Raw genomic sequence first — 18,227 nt, 5'->3', positions numbered from 1 at the left:
TGCCTTAAAATGAAAGTCAAAAAGGGATGAAATTATATTTTTTACTTACAGATCTACACAATCTACTCCACACTGTCAAAGTGAAAGAACACTAAAGGAAATAGTCCTATTTCATAAAATAAATAAATAATGAAGATGTGTTGACATCTTGCTGATTCTAATGAGATTTAATGAGATTTAATGAGATTCTACCAACTTTGCACAACACTTTGCACCACATAATGTATATCCATTGTTTTGGTCAAAAACCATGTCTCAGATATTCAAGCAAATTGAAGTCATGACTGAGACTGGACTACTCATGCATAAAAATGTTTCTAATTGTCCAGCTGAAAAACATAAACTCTATCCCAGGGTTAAGTTTTCAGAAGACTGACGCGGGTTTTTGTCTAACTTTTTACCTGGGCTTCGCTCCTTTCATATTTCTTTTGATCCTGAAAAACTCCCCAGTCAGTCCCTGCCGGTGACCAGCATACCCATAACATGATGCTGCCACCCACAATACTTGCCAATGCAGAGGGTTCACTCTGTGTTGTTTTGGATTTGACCCAATCCTGTGGTTTTTAATTTAAGCCAAAAAGTTGATTTCTTTGTCATGTTGTCTTGCATGTTGTACAACTTAAATAAAAATCTTTTTTTTATTAAATCAACTTCATATGTATCATCTCCAGCATCACTCCAACATCAACATATGTCAAAATGGCGCGTTTCTATGTTTTGTCGTAAAAAATATAGAGGAATATGGTGTTTCCAATGACATCATCAACCAATTAGTTGACTATTAGTAGGCAATGCCTACTCATCATTTATTTTTTATTTTTTTAAATAACAGGATGCACACTGATGATGTCATGGGAAACACTTTTTCTTCCGACTACATTTTTTACTACAAAACATAGAAACGGTCCATTTTCACATGTTGATGTTGGAGTGGTGCTGGAGATGATGAATATGAAGTTGAATCATTTTTTGATGCTCCTTTAATGGCCCTGTTACAAACAGAGCGGATGATTTGGAGTGGATTATTTGATCACGGGCTTCTTTCTTTTCACTTTGTCATACAGGCCAGCAATGTGGAGTGAATGCAATGTGGTTTATCCTCTGTAGTTTCAACTATTGTTGTGTTTTCAGGTGTTGTTGTGGCAGCATTATGTTATAGGGTATGCTTGTCATCGGTAGGGATTGGGGAGTTTTTTAGGCTCAACAGAAATATGAAAGTAACAAAAGCCCAGGTAAAAAGTTAAAGGAAAACTCATCTTAGACTTCTGAAAACCTAACCCTTAGATAGTTTTATTTTTCAGGGGGACAATAACACACATTTTAATGCCAAAGACACACCAGAATGACTAAAGAGGTGTTCCTGAGTAGTTCAGTCTCAGTCCTGGCTTAAATCTGCTTGAATACAGAGACAAGTTTGGAATATTTCTGCCCGTCAATGATTCCCAACCGAATTAACTGAGCTTGAGCAATTTTCGCAAACATAAGGTATATATGTTGCCCTAATATTTGTGCAAGGTTGGTAGAATCTTATTAAAAATGATTCAAAGCTGTACTGGCTGCCAAAGGTGCTTCCACCAAGTATTAACATACTATATGCAATCAATACATCTTTATTTTAATTTGTTTTATTCATTTGGAACATTTTCTAAAATGTTTCTGTCACTTTTAAATGTGAAGTATGTTGTGTAGATTGGTAGGGGGAAAAAACTGTCCAAGGGGTGTTTAGACTTTCAATAGCCACTGTATATGCCATTTAGCAGAAGTTTTTATCCAAAGCTACGTACAGTCACGCATGCATACATTTTCCATACGGGTGGTCCCAAGAACCGAACCCACTATACTCACGCTGCAAAGGGCCATGCTCTACCAACTGAACTACAGAGGAACAATCTCTGCCGATCCTTTACAGGTCCAGACTGGTACCTGGTACGGCTGGAGCTGACGGTGACTGATGTGAATGACAATGTTCCGGAATGGACCATGGTCCCCTCCCCCTACCTGGCAGTGGTATCTCCCAACGCCCTGGCCGGGTCACTGGTCTACAAGCTCTACGCCCAGGACGGAGATGAGGGCAACAACGGGGAGGTGGAGTACTTCCTGTCTGATGGTAGGTGCTTCCTGTCCAGTGATTGAGCACAATTTCATTGAGTACATCAACTGGCAGCATTGTAATAGAAAGAGAAAAAAAATATATTTTATATGGTTTTATAAATGCTTTTATAAATGCTTTTATACCTTTATGCTTCTAATTTGTAATTTCATTAAGATAAACATGTGCCTTATCTTATGTCATATGTGTACAATTGCCGAAGTTCGGCAGAATGAAATTGCCTGTGGGTGGCATTGTATATGTGAATCTGTGCATCAATGACTCTAATATTAGATTCCATCTGAACTTTCTTTTCAATGCGTTTTAAAAGGTTCATTGTTGCAGCTGTCCCTCTAAAATGGAACATACCGGACGTTCTGTTCCATGAATGAATGACAGGGAAAAAAGTTGCTGTGGCCTGGCTGGTCCACACGTCAGCATAGGTTGAAATCTGGCTTACTGCCCTTCAACATGACTTCTCTCTCCCTTTCTAGTCAGAAAATACCTCCAAATATATATTTAGAATATAAACTCCTCCGTTGCCTCCTATCTGCAGGTGGTGATGGGCGTTTCGAGGTGGACAGAAAGAGTGGTCATGTCCGGACCACGGGGCTGCCACTTCAGAGGGACAAAGAGTACCTGTTGACAGTGGTGGCTGCTGACCGGCTGGGTAGCCGTAGTCCCCCAGTGGTAGTGTCAATCATAGCAGGAGCCAGAGCGCCACAGTTCTCCAACGCATCCTTCACTATTTCACTGCCTGAGAACACACCAGAGGGACAGCCGTGAGTACCACACACACACACACACACACACACACACACGCAAAGTCGCACATACTCCCATGCGAAGCAGAGGAGGCTGGTGGGAGGAGCTGTAGGAGTACAGGCTCATTGTAATTGTTATATATATATATATATATATATATATATATATATATATATATATATATATATATATATATATATATATAGTTAATACCGTTCCATTAAATCCATTCCAGCCATTAGAATGAGGCCGTCCTCCGATAGCTTCTCCCACCAGATTCCTCTGAGTCTCACACATGCAAAGTCACAGCCTCAAGCACGCATGCACGCATCCATGTACGCACACACACACACACACAAACAAACACACACATGTGCACACATGCATAGTCACACACGTACATACACACACGCACACATAGGCTCACACACACACACACACACACACACACACACACACACACACGCACGCACATACGCACGCGCAAACAATCAATTGCACACATGCACACAAACGCTGACAGTCACGTACATACACACACATCATGTAAAACCAGAAGTTATGAAGGTCTTAGTTTAAAAAAACAAGTCGGCATTAAAATAATTCACTTGTACTCACAAATCATTTGAATGCATAACCATAGTACCGATTGCCAATGATATGCACACATTATCACACTTTAACAGTACACATACACACACAATCTCAGACATATTCATACATAAAACATTATGCATTGAGCCATAAGTTCATATAAAACATGCCTACATAGTTATTCAATGTTTTACCAATGATTGTTTGTCACACACACACACACACACACACACACACACACACACACACACACACACACACACACACACACACACACACACACACACACACACACACACACACACACACACACACACACACTCTATATTATAGCCTGTGGCGGTTACTGTAAGGGATTTGACCTTTGGCCTTCTGCCTCCTATAATCTCTCCAGTTGCTTCTCTATTTTGACTGACAGGAACTTACATCACGCACCCATCAGTTGAAAGAGTAACATCTGTGGTGATTGTTCCTGCTGAGTGCCTGAGGGTTGTGTACCACAACACATAACTCCATTGCCGTTGTGGTACACATTACACAAACCAGAAAACATTTGTCCGGTTTCTACATTTCCCGTCTCTCTGTCTCATCGCTAAACTGAATAACCATGCTAGATGTGTTCACCATCTCTCTCTCTCTCTCTTTCTCTCTCTCTCTTACTTTCTCTCTCTTTCACACTCTTTCTCTCTCCATTTTTCTCTTACTTTCTCTCTCTTTCTCTCTTTTTTTCTTTCTTTCTTTCTTTCACTCACACGCTCTCCCTCCCTCTCTCGCTCTCTCTCTCTCTCACTTTCCCTCTCTCTCTAAACTGAATCACGTATCAATAATTTTCTCAGTGTTTTGTCAGTACAGGAATTTTAAAATGTATGTAGTTCTGTCCTTGAGCTGTTCTTGTCTATTAAAGTTCTATATTATGTAATGTTGTGTGTGGACCCTAGGAAGAGTAGCTGCTGCATGAGCGTAAGTTAATGAGGATCCTAATAAATAAATACAAAATTCCCTTTCCCGACCCTCTCTCCGGCAGCTTCCTGGCAACTCCAGCCATGTCCTTCCAGAAGCAACCAATCAGCTACAGCCTGCTCATCAATCCCAGCAGTCTGTTCAGCATGCAGGCGGACACGGGGGAGATCACTCTGACCAGGACCATAGACTTTGAGATGGACCAGCACAGCTTCCTGCTCATGGTCAGGGCCAGCGAGGACCAGGACAGTCTGAGCAGCGCTGCTGAGGTGTGTCCAATGTCTATTCAGAATGATTACCTAGCATTCAGTGTGTTTGTGTGTGTATAAGAGAGAGAAAGAGAGTGAGAGGGGGGGGGGGAATAAATCATTGAGAATCATTGGGTACATGGAACAGGGGAGATGGATAAATGGAATCTAACACTGGAAGAGGGACATAATAAGAGAGACGTGATCTGTTATAATGTGGCTGTTTGTGAAACATTCCTGCAGTGTCCCACCTGCAAGTGTTCTGCAACTGAAAGAGCCTGCATGATGCGTCTTTCTGTGTGTGTGTGTGTGTGTGTGTGTGTGTGTGTGTGTGTGTGTGTGTGTGTGTGTGTGTGTGTGTGTGTGTGTGTGTGTGTGTGTGTGTGTGTGTGTGTGTGTATATATGGGTCCAGATCTGGCCTTGGACCCTCTCTCTCTCTCGCTCACACACACACACACACACACACACACACACACACACACACACACACACACACACACACACACACACACACACACACACACACACACACACACACACACACACACACACACACACACACACACACACAGAATGTAACGCCTCTCACAGGGTTCGCTAGGTTATCCTTCTGATTATGAATATCAATTCATTGAGCTGCTAAGATGCTTGAACAGAGAGAACACATGGGCAACGGCTACATGAACAAAACGAATGGGAACATGTATGATGTTGGGTGGTCTAGTTTGTTGTCTCAGTGCTGGGGAAATATCCCAGCCTTCACTGCTAATTAAACATGGATGGGGGACCTGGGGGAGAGACTAGAGAATGGCTCCCAGTGTTTCTCTTCTGTGGTGCCCCGCCTCAACATGAGCATCATGCCTCATTAACGTCAGCAGAAAGACAGACATCTTCACTGCTCAGATCCACTGGTCTTCCCTGTCCTCAGGCACAACAGTAGAGCACAGAGCCAAACAAAATGTGGGAACAAACATGAGGGGGAGAGAGAAAAGACTGGCAGCTGCTCCTGAGATCTGTCTAATCCTGCGAGCTTTATGTCCAGAAAGAGTCCTCAGTGAATGCCTGGTGCGGTAGAAGAGGGAGTGAGGGAGGGAGGGAGAGTAGGGAGGCTGGAGGGAGGGAGGGGGAGGGCCGGAGAGATAGAGAGAGAGCAAGAGAGAGAGACGGACAGACAGACACAGAGAGAAAGGAAGCGAGAAGGAGGCTAGAGGGAGGGAGATTCTGAAGGGAGGGAGAGAGAAAGCTAGGCAGAGGCTGGAGGGAGGGGAAGGGAGGAGGGAGAGAGCGATACAGAGAGAGGCGGGAGGGAGGGAGATGTGTTGCTGCCCGTGCTCGTGCCCTGCTCCGACTGCCCACGCTCCTGTCCTGCCCTGTCCAACCCTTGCTGTCCTGCCCATGCCACAGGGCACAGCTGTTCAACGTTCATCACATACCTCCAAAAAATGTACATCCAAACAGTCAAGCAGTCAAAGCTGCCTCCGAAGAGACTGAGTTGTGAAATGGCCCTGAACTTTGAATCCGCTTTGTAAATTAAAATTCCAGGCGTTTCTCCTACTGCAGCAAAGACTTTGTAGCACCATTAGTTACCTAACCAGGCAGTGACCTGCCCCAGCCCCTCCACAACATGCCGATGGGTCCTCAGCCTTATCAGAGCTGACTGGCTCTCACCTCAAATTCAGCCCTCTGTTTCACCGCTGCACTGCCCAGCACAACCCTCTCTCTCTCCTCGCTAGCTGCCTCGGGGAGCTCACATTACTGTGCTTCTTCTAACAGAACAGTTGTGTGCTTTGGCACCGTGGTCATGGTGTGTGTTAAAAAGGGGGTCAGCTGATGTTCTTGTTGTTTTTGTTCTTCTGAGAGCGTTCTGACTCTGACATGGGAAGAACGCGCCGAGTCTGACTGAGTGTTCTGCTCCTTAGCTGCAGGCTCTGGACTGGAAGAGAACAGCTGTTAATGCAGGCAGGCAGCTCTCCTTACCCCCCCCCCTAATGAATGGTCGAGCAGAGCAGTGCTCTGGCCATGGGGCTGCCGTGTTCGCCCGGCAACCCACTGTATTTCATGTCAGTGGTTCTCTCCTAGTAGTCACAGGAGGAAACCGAGGCTGCATTGTGTCTCACTGCTGGTATTGATCATGAGACCCTCTCACTGGACCGGGAGTCGCCACACTACAGGTCTCCGTCTGGTGGCTAGCTGGGTTATTAACGGGCCTGGGTAAGCAATCCTAGCCTCTATGTAAATCGGTGAAGTCTGTGTCCCTCCGAGCCAGGATAGGGATGTAACTGCTGCTCACGGCAGATAACAAAGAACAGGCGCTTACGAACGCACACCTTTTGAGCACACCGCTAAGCGCTGACTGCATGGTGTAATGAGGGAGGGGAAAGGTGTGGATTTGGAGGATTATGTTCATTTTGTGTGATCATTTTTTTTCTTCTCTCTCCGTGGCTGGTGTATGAGTGTGAATTACAGTGAGGAGGACACTGTAATCCCCTGTTACCTTGCTGCTCCTCGCAGAGGAGAGGAAGGGCAGAGGAGGAGGAGGAGAAGGGGTGGAACGGGGAAGGAAATAGCAGCAGCAGAGCATCTCTTCTCTTTTTCCATCTTTTTTTCCTTCTTTTTCTGACCCTGTTGAACCTCTTGGGGGATTGCTTACCCAGTGCTGTGGAGTTTGGCTCTGACTGTTAGTAGTAAAAGGGCAATCTACTGAAAGCAGCTTTTCCTCTCCTGTGATAAACACCAGGGACGATTACTGGCTCTCTCCCCAGACTGGCCACAATCAGACACTTTCAGAAGCCCAGATATGAATGACTCTTGCTCCCTGGCACAGCCCAAGCTCAAACCTTTCTGCCCTGCGATGTATTCTACTTCTCCTTCAACTGTGATATACTCACATTTTACTCAGTGTCTCTAGCTCACTTTCTTCTCAGTTTAAATAGATTGTATTAGCTGAGCTGTTAAAAGCAATTCATGGTAAGACAGTTCATTAGGTTTAACAATTAATCTATCAAAGGCCTAAAGATAACTATCAAATTACCTGGAGGAGGAGAATAATGTACTCCCTCTCTCTCTCTCTCTCTCTCTCTCTCTCTCTCTCTCTCTCTCTCTCTCTCTCTCTCTCTCTCTCTCTCTCTCTCTCTCTCTCTCTCTCTCTCTCTCTTTCTTTCACTCACACTCTCTCTCTCTCTCTCTCTCTCTCTCTCTCTCTCTCTCTCTCTCTCTCTCTCTTTCTTTCACTCACACTCTCTCTCTCTCTCTCTCTCTCGCTCTCTCTCTCTCTTTCTTTCACTCACACTCTCTCTCTCGCACTCTCTCTCTCTCTCTGTCTCTCTCACTCTCTCTCTCTCTCTCTCTCTCTCTCTCTCTCTCTCGCACGTGCGCTCTCTCTCTCTCTCTCTCTCTCTCGCACGTGCGCTCTCTCTAAACTGAATCACGTATGAATCATGTTCTCTCCTAATTAAACAGGTGCGTGTGATCATCACAGACGAAAATGACTGTGTTCCTGAGTTCCTGCAGTCCATTTACAGCAAAGACAGTGTGCCGGAGACTGTAACCACGGCAACCTCTCTGCTACAAGGTGAGTGGAGCGATACGCGTACACTCTCTCTCACCCCCTCCATCCCCCCCTCCACCTCCACCTCCACCCCCTGCTCTAATGGCCATCTCATGGCCAGGGACAACGTGCAGTTCTGTTCCTAAGACCACACGAAGCTCCACATATTCTCTCTAGTGTAGTCACAGGAGTTCTGTGTTATCCTGTAGTGCTATGTTCACCATGCTGGTGGGTGAGGAGAGGACTTACATGTGAACATCAGCAACCTTTTTTTGAATCAAGTCTCTCCCTGTACTTGATTTGCGTAGTACCAGAGGTGTACCCTTGGTGATGAACAGCCTTTCTTTGGCAGACATCGCTGTGAGGCCGCTGTGAGGCCGCTGTGAGGCAGGTGTGTTTGGTAAAGGAGCCCCAGCAGGTGTGGTGTGCCTGCTATGCTCAACAGGTGCATAGGGACCTACGTACCGGCGGATGTGACACACTGCAATTATCGCTATGAATCTGAACGTAACAGGACTTTTCCTACAGACTTTTAAGCAGCCGCGAGAACGCCATATCTGGCTCACATCTATGGGGATGTGCTTTCAATGAAAGCTTCTTTTTTTAAATTCCCTGTGTGTTGGTCCGACGGTTTAAAGTGAAGAAGGCGAGATTAGGCTCTTGTTCCTGGGATTAGTGGGGTCAGAACAGGAGGCTGTGATTGTGTCACACACACTCAGAGAGAGAGAGAGAGAGAGAGAGAGAGAGAGAGAGAGAGAGAGAGAGAGAGAGAGAGAGAGAGAGAGAGAGAGAGAGAGAGAGAGAGAGAGAGAGAGAGAGAGAGAGAGAGAGAGAGAGAGAGAGAGAGAGAGAGAGAGAGAGAGAGAGAGAGAGAGAGAGATGATCTGGTGCTTCTGTCACCGACCAAGGAGGGCCTACAACAGCACCTAGATCTTCTGCACAGATTCTGTCAGACCTGGGCCCTGACAGTAAATCTCAGTAAGACCAAAATAATGGTGTTCCAAAAAAGGTCCAGTCACCAGGACCACAAATTCCATCTAGACACCGTTGCCCTAGAGCACACAAAAAACTATACATACCTCGGCCTAAACATCAGCACCACAGGTAACTTCCACAAAGCTGTGAACGATCTGAGAGACAAGGCAAGAAGGGCCTTCTATGCCATCAAAAGGAACATAAATTTCAACATACCAATTAGGATCTGGCTAAAAATACTTGAATCAGTCATAGAGCCCATTGCCCTTTATGGTTGTGAGGTCTGGGGTCCGCTCACCAACCAAGATTTCACAAAATGGGACAAACACCAAATTGAGACTCTGCATGCAGAATTCTGCAAAAATATCCTCCGTGTACAACGTAGAACACCAAATAATGCATGCAGAGCAGAATTAGGCCGATACCCACTAATTATCAAAATCCAGAAAAGAGCCGTTAAATTCTACAACCACCTAAAAGGAAGCGATTCCCAAACCTTCCATAACAAAGCCATCACCTACAGAGAGATGAACCTGGAGAAGAGTCCCCTAAGCAAGCTGGTCCTAGGGCTCTGTTCACAAACACAAACACACCCCACAGAGCCCCAGGACAACAGCACAATTAGACCCAACCAAATCATGAGAAAACAAAAAGATAATTACTTGACACATTGGAAAGAATTAACAAAAAAACAGAGCAAACTAGAATGCTATTTGGCCCTAAACAGAGAGTACACAGTGGCAGAATACCTGACCACTGTGACTGACCCAAACTTAAGGAAAGCTTTGACTATGTACAGACTCAGTGAGCATAGCCTTGCTATTGAGAAAGGCCGCCGTAGGCAGACATGGCTCTCAAGAGAAGACAGGCTATGTGCACACTGCCCACAAAATGAGGTGGAAACTGAGCTGCACTTCCTAACCTCCTGCCCAATGTATGACCATATTAGAGAGACATATTTCCCTCAGATTACACAGATCCACAAAGAATTTGAAAACAAATCCAATTTTGATAAACTCCCATATCTACTGGGAGAAATTCCACAGTGTGCCATCACAGCAGCAAGATTTGTGACCTGTTGCCACAAGATAAGGGCAACCAGTGAAGAACAAACACCATTGTAAATACAACCCATATTTATGCTTATTTATTTTAACTTGTGTGCTTTAACCATTTGTACATTGTTACAACACTGTATATATATAATATAACATTTGTAATGTCTTTATTGTTTTGAAACTTCTGTATGTGTAATGTTTACTGTTAATTTGTATTGTTTATTTCACTTTTGTATAATATCTACCTCACTTGCTTTGGCAATGTTAACACATGTTTCCCATGCCAATAAAGCCCCTTGAATTGAAAATTGGAGAGAGAGAGAGAGAGAGAGAGAGAGAGAGAGAGAGAGAGAGAGAGAGAGAGAGAGAGAGAGAGAGAGAGAGAGAGAGAGAGAGAGAGAGAGAGAGAGAGAGAGAGAGAGAGAGAGAGAGAGAGAGAGAGAGAGAGAGAGAGAGAGAGAGAGAGAGAGAGAGAGAGAGAGAGAGAGAGAGAGAGAGAGAGAGAGAGAGAGAGAGAGAGAGAGAGAGAGAGAGAGAGACTTTACACTTTACACTTTACACTTTACACTTTACACTTTACACTTTACACTTTACACTTTACACTTTACACTTTACACTGAACATCATCCGGCTCCATTTTTAGGGCTAGCCCAGGCCACAGCAACAAGCCCTGGGATTGGCTGAAGTGGATCTGAAAGATTAGATATACATGGATTTAGGCTGATAGCGACATGGTAAACAGCACCACACAACATGGTTTATTCATCTATGTCTCCTATAGCTCTGTTCTGTGGTGAGGGCTGAGGAACCAGACCACAGGAGGCTGTCAGTTAGCCCAGCAATCCTTTTAGAGCCTCACTGGCTCAGTATCGATGGATATTCAAATGACCCTCATTGCTAAATCAGCATACTGAGGAAATGAAATATTGACTTTGATTTCAGAAGTCTTCCACAATATATGGATATGTGTCATCAAGGATAATGCTCATATTTGACAGTGTTGTTGGTGACATTTAAATCCACCGAGGTTCCCGTGGTTCAGTGGAGGCCGCTGAACGGCTCAGAATAATGATTCCTCTCCAGTCAGTACCACGAATCCGTCCTCCCCAGTTAAGGTGCCACCAATCTCCTGTATCTTGGATGCTGTTGGTCTACATGACACAGTGAGGTAGAGAGTATACTGAATGCAATCTAAGGAGAATAGCAGAATGCAGGAGTTCCCGGTGAAAAGGACTAGTTAGCGGAAAATATGCTGATCCCAGTCCCAGACACAGCCCTCTCTTTTAGCAAGGCAATCACTCTGACCGTAACCCTACTCCAGTATGTTTTCAACACAAAAAGAGACATTTGGGAAAATGCTATTCCTAATCTTCAATTTGACGCGATACAGAAATGTGTGAACATGCATGGAAAAACAATAGTAATTAAGACTAGGGTCACGTGTTGGACATATTAGTTATGGTTAGATGATGTTCAAGGATACAGAGAGATGTCTTTGTCTAACCTCCCCTCTCCCCCGTGTCTCTCCCTCACTCTAGTGTCTGCCAGTGACTGTGACTCGGACCTGAACGCTGAGTTGTCCTACTACACTATGAGCCCAGACTTCAGCATTTCTCCCCACGGCACGATTTTCCCTGCGGGGCAGCTGGACTATGAGAGGCCCAACCACCTGTATGAGTTTGTGGTGATGGCTGTGGACAAGGGAGATGTGCCCAGGACAGGTACAGCCACTGTACGCATCCGCATGGCCAATGTCAACGATGAGGTCCCCGAGTTCTCCCAGCATGTGTGAGTACAGTACTGCTTCTCCTCTTCATCACCATTAACGTCATAAGTAAGAGCGTGGTTATCACAATCATCATCATGGCCATTATCATCATCATCATCAACATCTAAGCAGAACACCTATCTCATTATTTTTATTATTCATGTATCTCCCTTCTCTTCTCATAATGTTCCTTCCACCCTGCCTGCTCTTCTTGTTGTTAACCCTCACCCGTTGCCTATTTGTCAGCCTAGGCCATGCCATTTCACGTTCCTCTGCTCTGCACAGCTGCCTCCTCCCACAATCCAGTGCAGCTGCAGTTTCCCAGAATTCCACATGGCTGCCAATTCCCCAAATCCCCTACAGCTGCCGCTGGTCTACAACCAAACCCCCTTCAAAACAAAACACACAACAACAAAAAAAGAAACAGAAACTGGGATTTAAACATCTATCTGTCCTGTTCCTCTTGGGCATGTTTCCTGCCCTGTATTAGCTCATCCGCACAGTCCTTTTTCTAAATGCCGCATTACCCTGCTGTTCCGGGCCGATCTGTTGTGATACATTGAGCTGTTTTTTTTCCCCCTCTGGCGTTGCTCTGGCCTGTGGCTCTTTTAATTGGACAATTTTCTGTCAGCAAGCTCTGCAGATTGGTGAGGCAGGTTCAATCAGCCATGCCTTTAGTTGTCGTGGAGAGAATAACTCCAGCACCAGGGCAGTGTGTGTGTGTGTGTGTGTGTGTGTGTGTGTGTGTGTGTGTGTGTGTGTGTGTGTGTGTGTGTGTGTGTGTGTGTGTGTGTGTGTGTGTGTGCTGAAGTACACGTTTGTTTTTCAGAGAGAGATGAAGAGGTAGGGAAAGAGTTGAGAGAGAGAGAGATGGAGAGATGGAGTGAGTGAGTCAGACAGAGTGAGAGAGTAGGGGGATAGAGAGATGGAGAGGGAGAACCAACTGCCCACCAGGGATGTCTGTTTGAATCATTCTGATGAACAGTGGCATGGACCCAGTGTGTGGGTGTGGCTGGGTATGAATTGCTGATATGGATGCTCTATGTAGACGACTTAGCGTTTAGTTGTTGGGATTAATGTTGTGGTGTGGGTAGGTGGATGGGATTCTGTGTGCTGTAATGGGAGGCTGTGTGTGGGTCTGTGTGTGTGTTATTGCTGTGTGTCTCTGTTGGGGGTTTTGTGGGAAGAATTGATTTCCTGTCAGCAGGAGCATCACCAGTTTCCCCTCATGCTCTGTCCATTCTACAGAGATCTACAGTGAATTGTCATTGTTAGTCTACAGATATTCTCTAATGTATAAAACAATGAAACAGGGCAGGGTGTCTGGTATTAATTGAGTAACTTTGTGATGGCCGTCAGACTGTTATTTCTATTGGGCTCAATTGGATCAGCCAGTTCCTTTTGCCACTCGGTTCGCTCCCCTTTGCTGTTCATCGCTATCAGACGAAAACCTCATCTCCAAAACAAACTTTTCAGGAAATAAAAAAAACACCATATTTTCCTATTAACGAACATACAACGAAACTTCTGAAGATATTTTGAGTACATTTTCGTGGGCCGAGGCTCATGAAATGTTCAGCGAATATTGAGGGGAGTCCCTGCTTTCAATACATGTAAAAAAATAAATATATATATATTTTTAAAAAGCCAGAAATAGAGTTACGAGGTTTTCACTACACTAAGTAGATCATTACAGGGATTGTTTGCTGGCCGACAGTAACCTGAGTGATGAGTGAATTGGATAGGCAGAGAGATATTTATACATGTACTCACAGAGCCCCGGCAATCTGTTGACGTTACAGAAGATAGAGAGATGCTAATGAGCACAAACAAGCCGGTCTCGGGCCGGCGCTGTGTGTTTTGTCAGTCGTTAATATGTAATAGATGTTTTGGGTAAATTGGCTAATTATATTGCGGCTGATGTCAGTCATTGTGGAGGGAAACGGGGTTAAGGGTGACAGAGCGTCCGTGTCTCTGGTGTGGTAGAGGCGGGCTGGCTGCTTGGCTGACGGGAGGGAGGACGTAGGAAGACTCTGATGGAGCAGTAGCTGGAGTTTGGGTTGAAATGAGATTGATGGGGTAAGATAATGAGCGGGAGAGCTGGCGCTGTGAGGGGAATACACAACCACTGTCTGTCTGCCTGGGCAGGCGCCTGCCGCGTTCGCCATTCACTCACTCACTGCCTCTCCCACAACATGGCGGCCCCGCCTGGGAGTTGTCAGTCAGTCCTGTGTCAGAACCCCGTCACCTGGGCCAAAGTCCACGGCGACAGGTGAGCGAGGGACAGCAGACAGAGTCGGTGCGCGACAACCTTTGAGCGGCGGAGGCAGGTGATGGAGAGGCACTGTGGTGTGGTGGATCCTCTCTTTTTTCTTTCGAGAAAATGGAGCCTGTGAGAATAAGGTCTTTGAGAGATGTCTTGTGTGTGTGTGGGGGGGGGGTGTACGAGGGTGTCATCTCATCATGGGAAACGAAGGCTCTTTGAGGCTGGTGACAGATTACAGGTCGCAGGTGTCTGTTGTGCTGTGGCGGTGGGTGTTGGAGCAGGCAGGTGGCATGGGGAGGGGTGAGGGGGTTGAGGGGGGGGGGGGGGGCGTCTCCAAGCGGGGACATAAGTCACAAGCATGAAATGCCTGTCGGCACGACTCTGTTGCCTATCAATCAATTGTGTGGGAAAGGACCGGATGACGAGCACAACCGGTCCCCTCTCTCCACCTTTGTCACTCTCCGGACACCCGTCCATCTTACTCTCTGCTTCCTTGTCACCATCATTCTGTCCCTTTTTCTCCTCCCTTTCCCAAACCTCTCTCCATTTGTCAGACAACTGATTTGACACGATCACTGATCAGTTGAATTCGTTTTTCATTTTGAATGTATCATTGTAGTTGATCATCTTTTTCTAAGACTTTTTATCGTCTTTATTTGTTCTGCATAAGTTATCATAAGTTGTTGCTCCATACAGTCATGCCTGCATTCCTATTGAAATACAACTTGACAGGGCCCTAATCAATTCAAATCAAATGAAAGAAACTGGAACATTGGTTTCCATGGAAATGGAAAGTGCATAATGCTCTTGTGTAAACAATAGACGACACATGAAAAGTTTGTTCCATTTCTGCCCGAAGAAATTATATCTTGATTGGGTAATATACAGTAGATCTTCATTGTAGAGAAATTCTGAGCAGCTTCCATCCACTGGCAAGGGCGGAAAGGAACATAAAGGAAATGTTCTCAGAGGCATGCTCATGCTGTGAGTGCTTTTTCCCTCTCCACCCAGCAAAATTAATCATTTTCTACTGACTTGGGAGTGGAGGAGAGGGTAGCAGACAGACAGACAAGACCGACGGACTCAAGACAGACAGACTACAGACAGACAAGACCGACGGACTCCAGACAGACAGACTACAGACAGACAAGACCGACGGACTCCAGACAGACAGACTACAGACAGACAAGACCGACCGACGGACGTACAGAGCACGCTGGCTCGGTAGAAGAGTCCGTCTCTGCCAGTCTGTCAGAGTGAGTCGCTCCTCTGTCTAGTTTCTGCGTCCACTAGCTCTGAGCGGAGTGGAGCGTGGGAGGAATGATGACCGACAACATACTGTGCCCACATTGAGGCCCTGTTTGTCTTTCCGCTGTTAGACGCGCTCACATCCACGGGAACATTTCAATATAGATGAAGCGGGAGGGTGATTGGTGAAAGAGACAGATGGGAAGCCCGTGGGGCTTATATCTCTGTGTGTGTGTCTGTGTGAATGTGTGTGTGTGTGTGAATGTGTGTGTGTGTGTGTGAATGTGTTTGTTTTTGCATCACTATGACTGTTTGCTTGAAATAAAATACAGTTATTTATGTGTGTACAGTTGTACACAGCACAAGTGATTCTGAGAATGGGGGATGAGTAGGAGTCTGTGGGAGTGGGAGCATGGCCGTCTGTTTACCTTTATGTGTGTTCCTGTGTAGAGGAGAGTAAATTGTTTGTTTTTTCTCAGATCAGTGTAAAGGTCTGGAAGTGCTCTTTACATTACAGGCCTGCTAGATTTGAAGGCCATAAACTGTACAGTATAGTTAGTTTACTGTAGGTATAAAATGAATCCTATTTACTTAACAGCAGTACTGGACCATCTTCTGTTCTGTCATTACTATCGGGAGCTTGTATCACATAGCAAGTCCTGGAGCCTGCTCTAGGGTTCTCAGTCTAGGGGTCCCGGGCCAAGGGTTAGCCAATGGAATAGACTGAGAACAGACATAACTGCCCTCCATCGTGCACAATCTCTATTTCCTATATGGCTTTGTGTCTTCATTGTCATTTTGTGGACTGTAATATACAGTATGTGCATAATCAGTGGCCTTGAGTGTCAGCCCTGAAACTGCAAGTTTGGGGGGGTCATACCAAATACAACAAAAAATGGGACCTGATGCCTCTCTGCTCGGCACTCAGCAATCAGGAGATGGATTGTGGGTAAGGCCTTATGACAGACTAGCGTCTTGTTTATGGGGTGTGCTGTACGTCAAGCTGCCTCATGCTAGGTAAACAGGAGATAGGCTGCTACCCCTATTGGCTGTTCTGGCTCGGACAAGGCTTACTTACTGGTAACTTTTTTAATGTACATGGATAACAGGAGCCCTCTCACTTGGCAATACAAATGTCTGTGTTAGGATACACATGTTTGGTTTGGTCTTTATGAGTTTTGTTTAGCTGGCATGTACCGTATGTGCATTAGGTGTAAATTGCATTAAGCCGCTTACAGATGGGTTGTGATAAACGGAAATTGAACCGCGTTGTTGTTGAACCGCATTGTTTGATTGGTTGACAAGACGAACGATGCCCTTCGGTAAGCCGTGCACGGCGGAGCCGCTCAAGACTTCAGCAAATTCATCTTTTGGCGCCTCGGGCGCCGCTTACGGGACCGCCGCGGCCACATGCAAAACTGCTCGTGTTTTGCCGCCTGGCAGCCTACTCCAGTTGAAGTCTATGAGACCTTCGCCGCTTACCGCGGCCCATCTGTAATCGCCTTTATGTGTGAATCAACCAGGGGGAAAGAACGCGACTGGCAGTGTGAGATTAAGGTGTTCATGCATTATTTGTGTATTCTGTATTTGGCGTGTGTACTGTATAGTTATACCTACAGTATACAGTAGGGGTTTGTTTGTGTGTTTGTGTGACATGCTGGGCTTGGTTGATTCTCTCCAGAGTTCCTCACAACTCTGTCATCCAAGTCACTCGTTCTTTCACACTCCACCCCAGCCACTTTGTGCTACCTCTCCACTGTGACAGGCTGCCAACAGCTGTTTACTGACTGCTGTCTCCATAGAATTAGGAATAAGAACTCAAATTGTCTCCACCCAGGCCCAACATATCAGACACTCAACCAATTCTGTTTTTACCCTCCCAACAACAGCTTCATAATGCATTCGTAAATCTGTTTGAAATGTTAAAGTGATTCAAATGTGACAAGTCCGCAGCCTGGTGTGTTATTCACTCATTTTCGCTCTCACACTCTGGATTGTCGCTGGGGAGACGCGAGGGAAGGTGTTGACTTTGGGATGTCTCTCTGTCTCTGTCAACAGCTACCGGACCTTCGTCTCGGAGGACGCCGGGCCTAACACGCTGGTGGCCACGGTGCTTGCCAAGGACCCCGACGGCGATGGAATCACCTACAAAATCACAACGGGCAACGACGAGGGCAACTTTGTTATCGACAGCCAGAAAGGTGAGACATATTGTTTACACCCCTCCCTTCCTCTTCCTCAGTGAGTCCTGCTGCTCTCCCTCTTCCCCATCCCTTCTTGTGGATATTACACTAGATCGGTGAAAGGAATTGTCACGAGATACACTTTAGCTGTTGTTCATTTTTAGCGCGGCTGGTTTTGTCATTACAGATGTCATCAAAAGGTTTGCTCCAATGTCCCGCCTTTAGTCCACCAAGGAAGCAATTTGAAATCGAAAATTGTGTTAAAGGCCTAAACTAATTTCATAGCCCTCCCACCCTGGGTAAATTGCACCATTGAATCTGCATATCGCATTAAAGGGTAATAAAATTACGTTAACAAATTCAATTACTCTGGAACGTCAAGGTGCAATTTCCTTTGTTCATTTCCACTGATAGTAACTGTCAGCAGAAAGGGGAGATTTCTAAACCATATAAGGAAATAAATGCCATATAACTCTGATTGTTACACAAAACAAATAAACTGCTATTCATCCATGTCACTTCAAT

At 45.6% G+C, this 18,227-nt stretch overlaps 1 protein-coding gene across 1 annotated transcript in view; it reads left to right on the top strand.

The window, feature by feature from the left end:
* The window catches only part of LOC120052524 (neural-cadherin-like), a 189,751-nt gene that overhangs the window by 96,636 nt on the left and 74,888 nt on the right, over window positions 1–18,227 (top strand). Inside the window, exons 3-8 of the mRNA XM_038999491.1 lie at window positions 1,910–2,107; window positions 2,646–2,871; window positions 4,473–4,677; window positions 8,117–8,228; window positions 11,776–12,025; window positions 17,578–17,720. Coding sequence (XP_038855419.1) covers window positions 1,910–2,107; window positions 2,646–2,871; window positions 4,473–4,677; window positions 8,117–8,228; window positions 11,776–12,025; window positions 17,578–17,720 — 1,134 coding nt within the window. The remainder of the gene's footprint in view (window positions 1–1,909; window positions 2,108–2,645; window positions 2,872–4,472; window positions 4,678–8,116; window positions 8,229–11,775; window positions 12,026–17,577; window positions 17,721–18,227) is intronic.

The sequence above is a fragment of the Salvelinus namaycush genome, chromosome 1, assembly GCF_016432855.1.
Source record: "Salvelinus namaycush isolate Seneca chromosome 1, SaNama_1.0, whole genome shotgun sequence".
NCBI classification, from domain to species: domain Eukaryota; kingdom Metazoa; phylum Chordata; class Actinopteri; order Salmoniformes; family Salmonidae; genus Salvelinus; species Salvelinus namaycush.
Note: the sequence above shows the minus strand (reverse complement) of the source record. Positions and strands in the feature narration are given on the sequence as shown.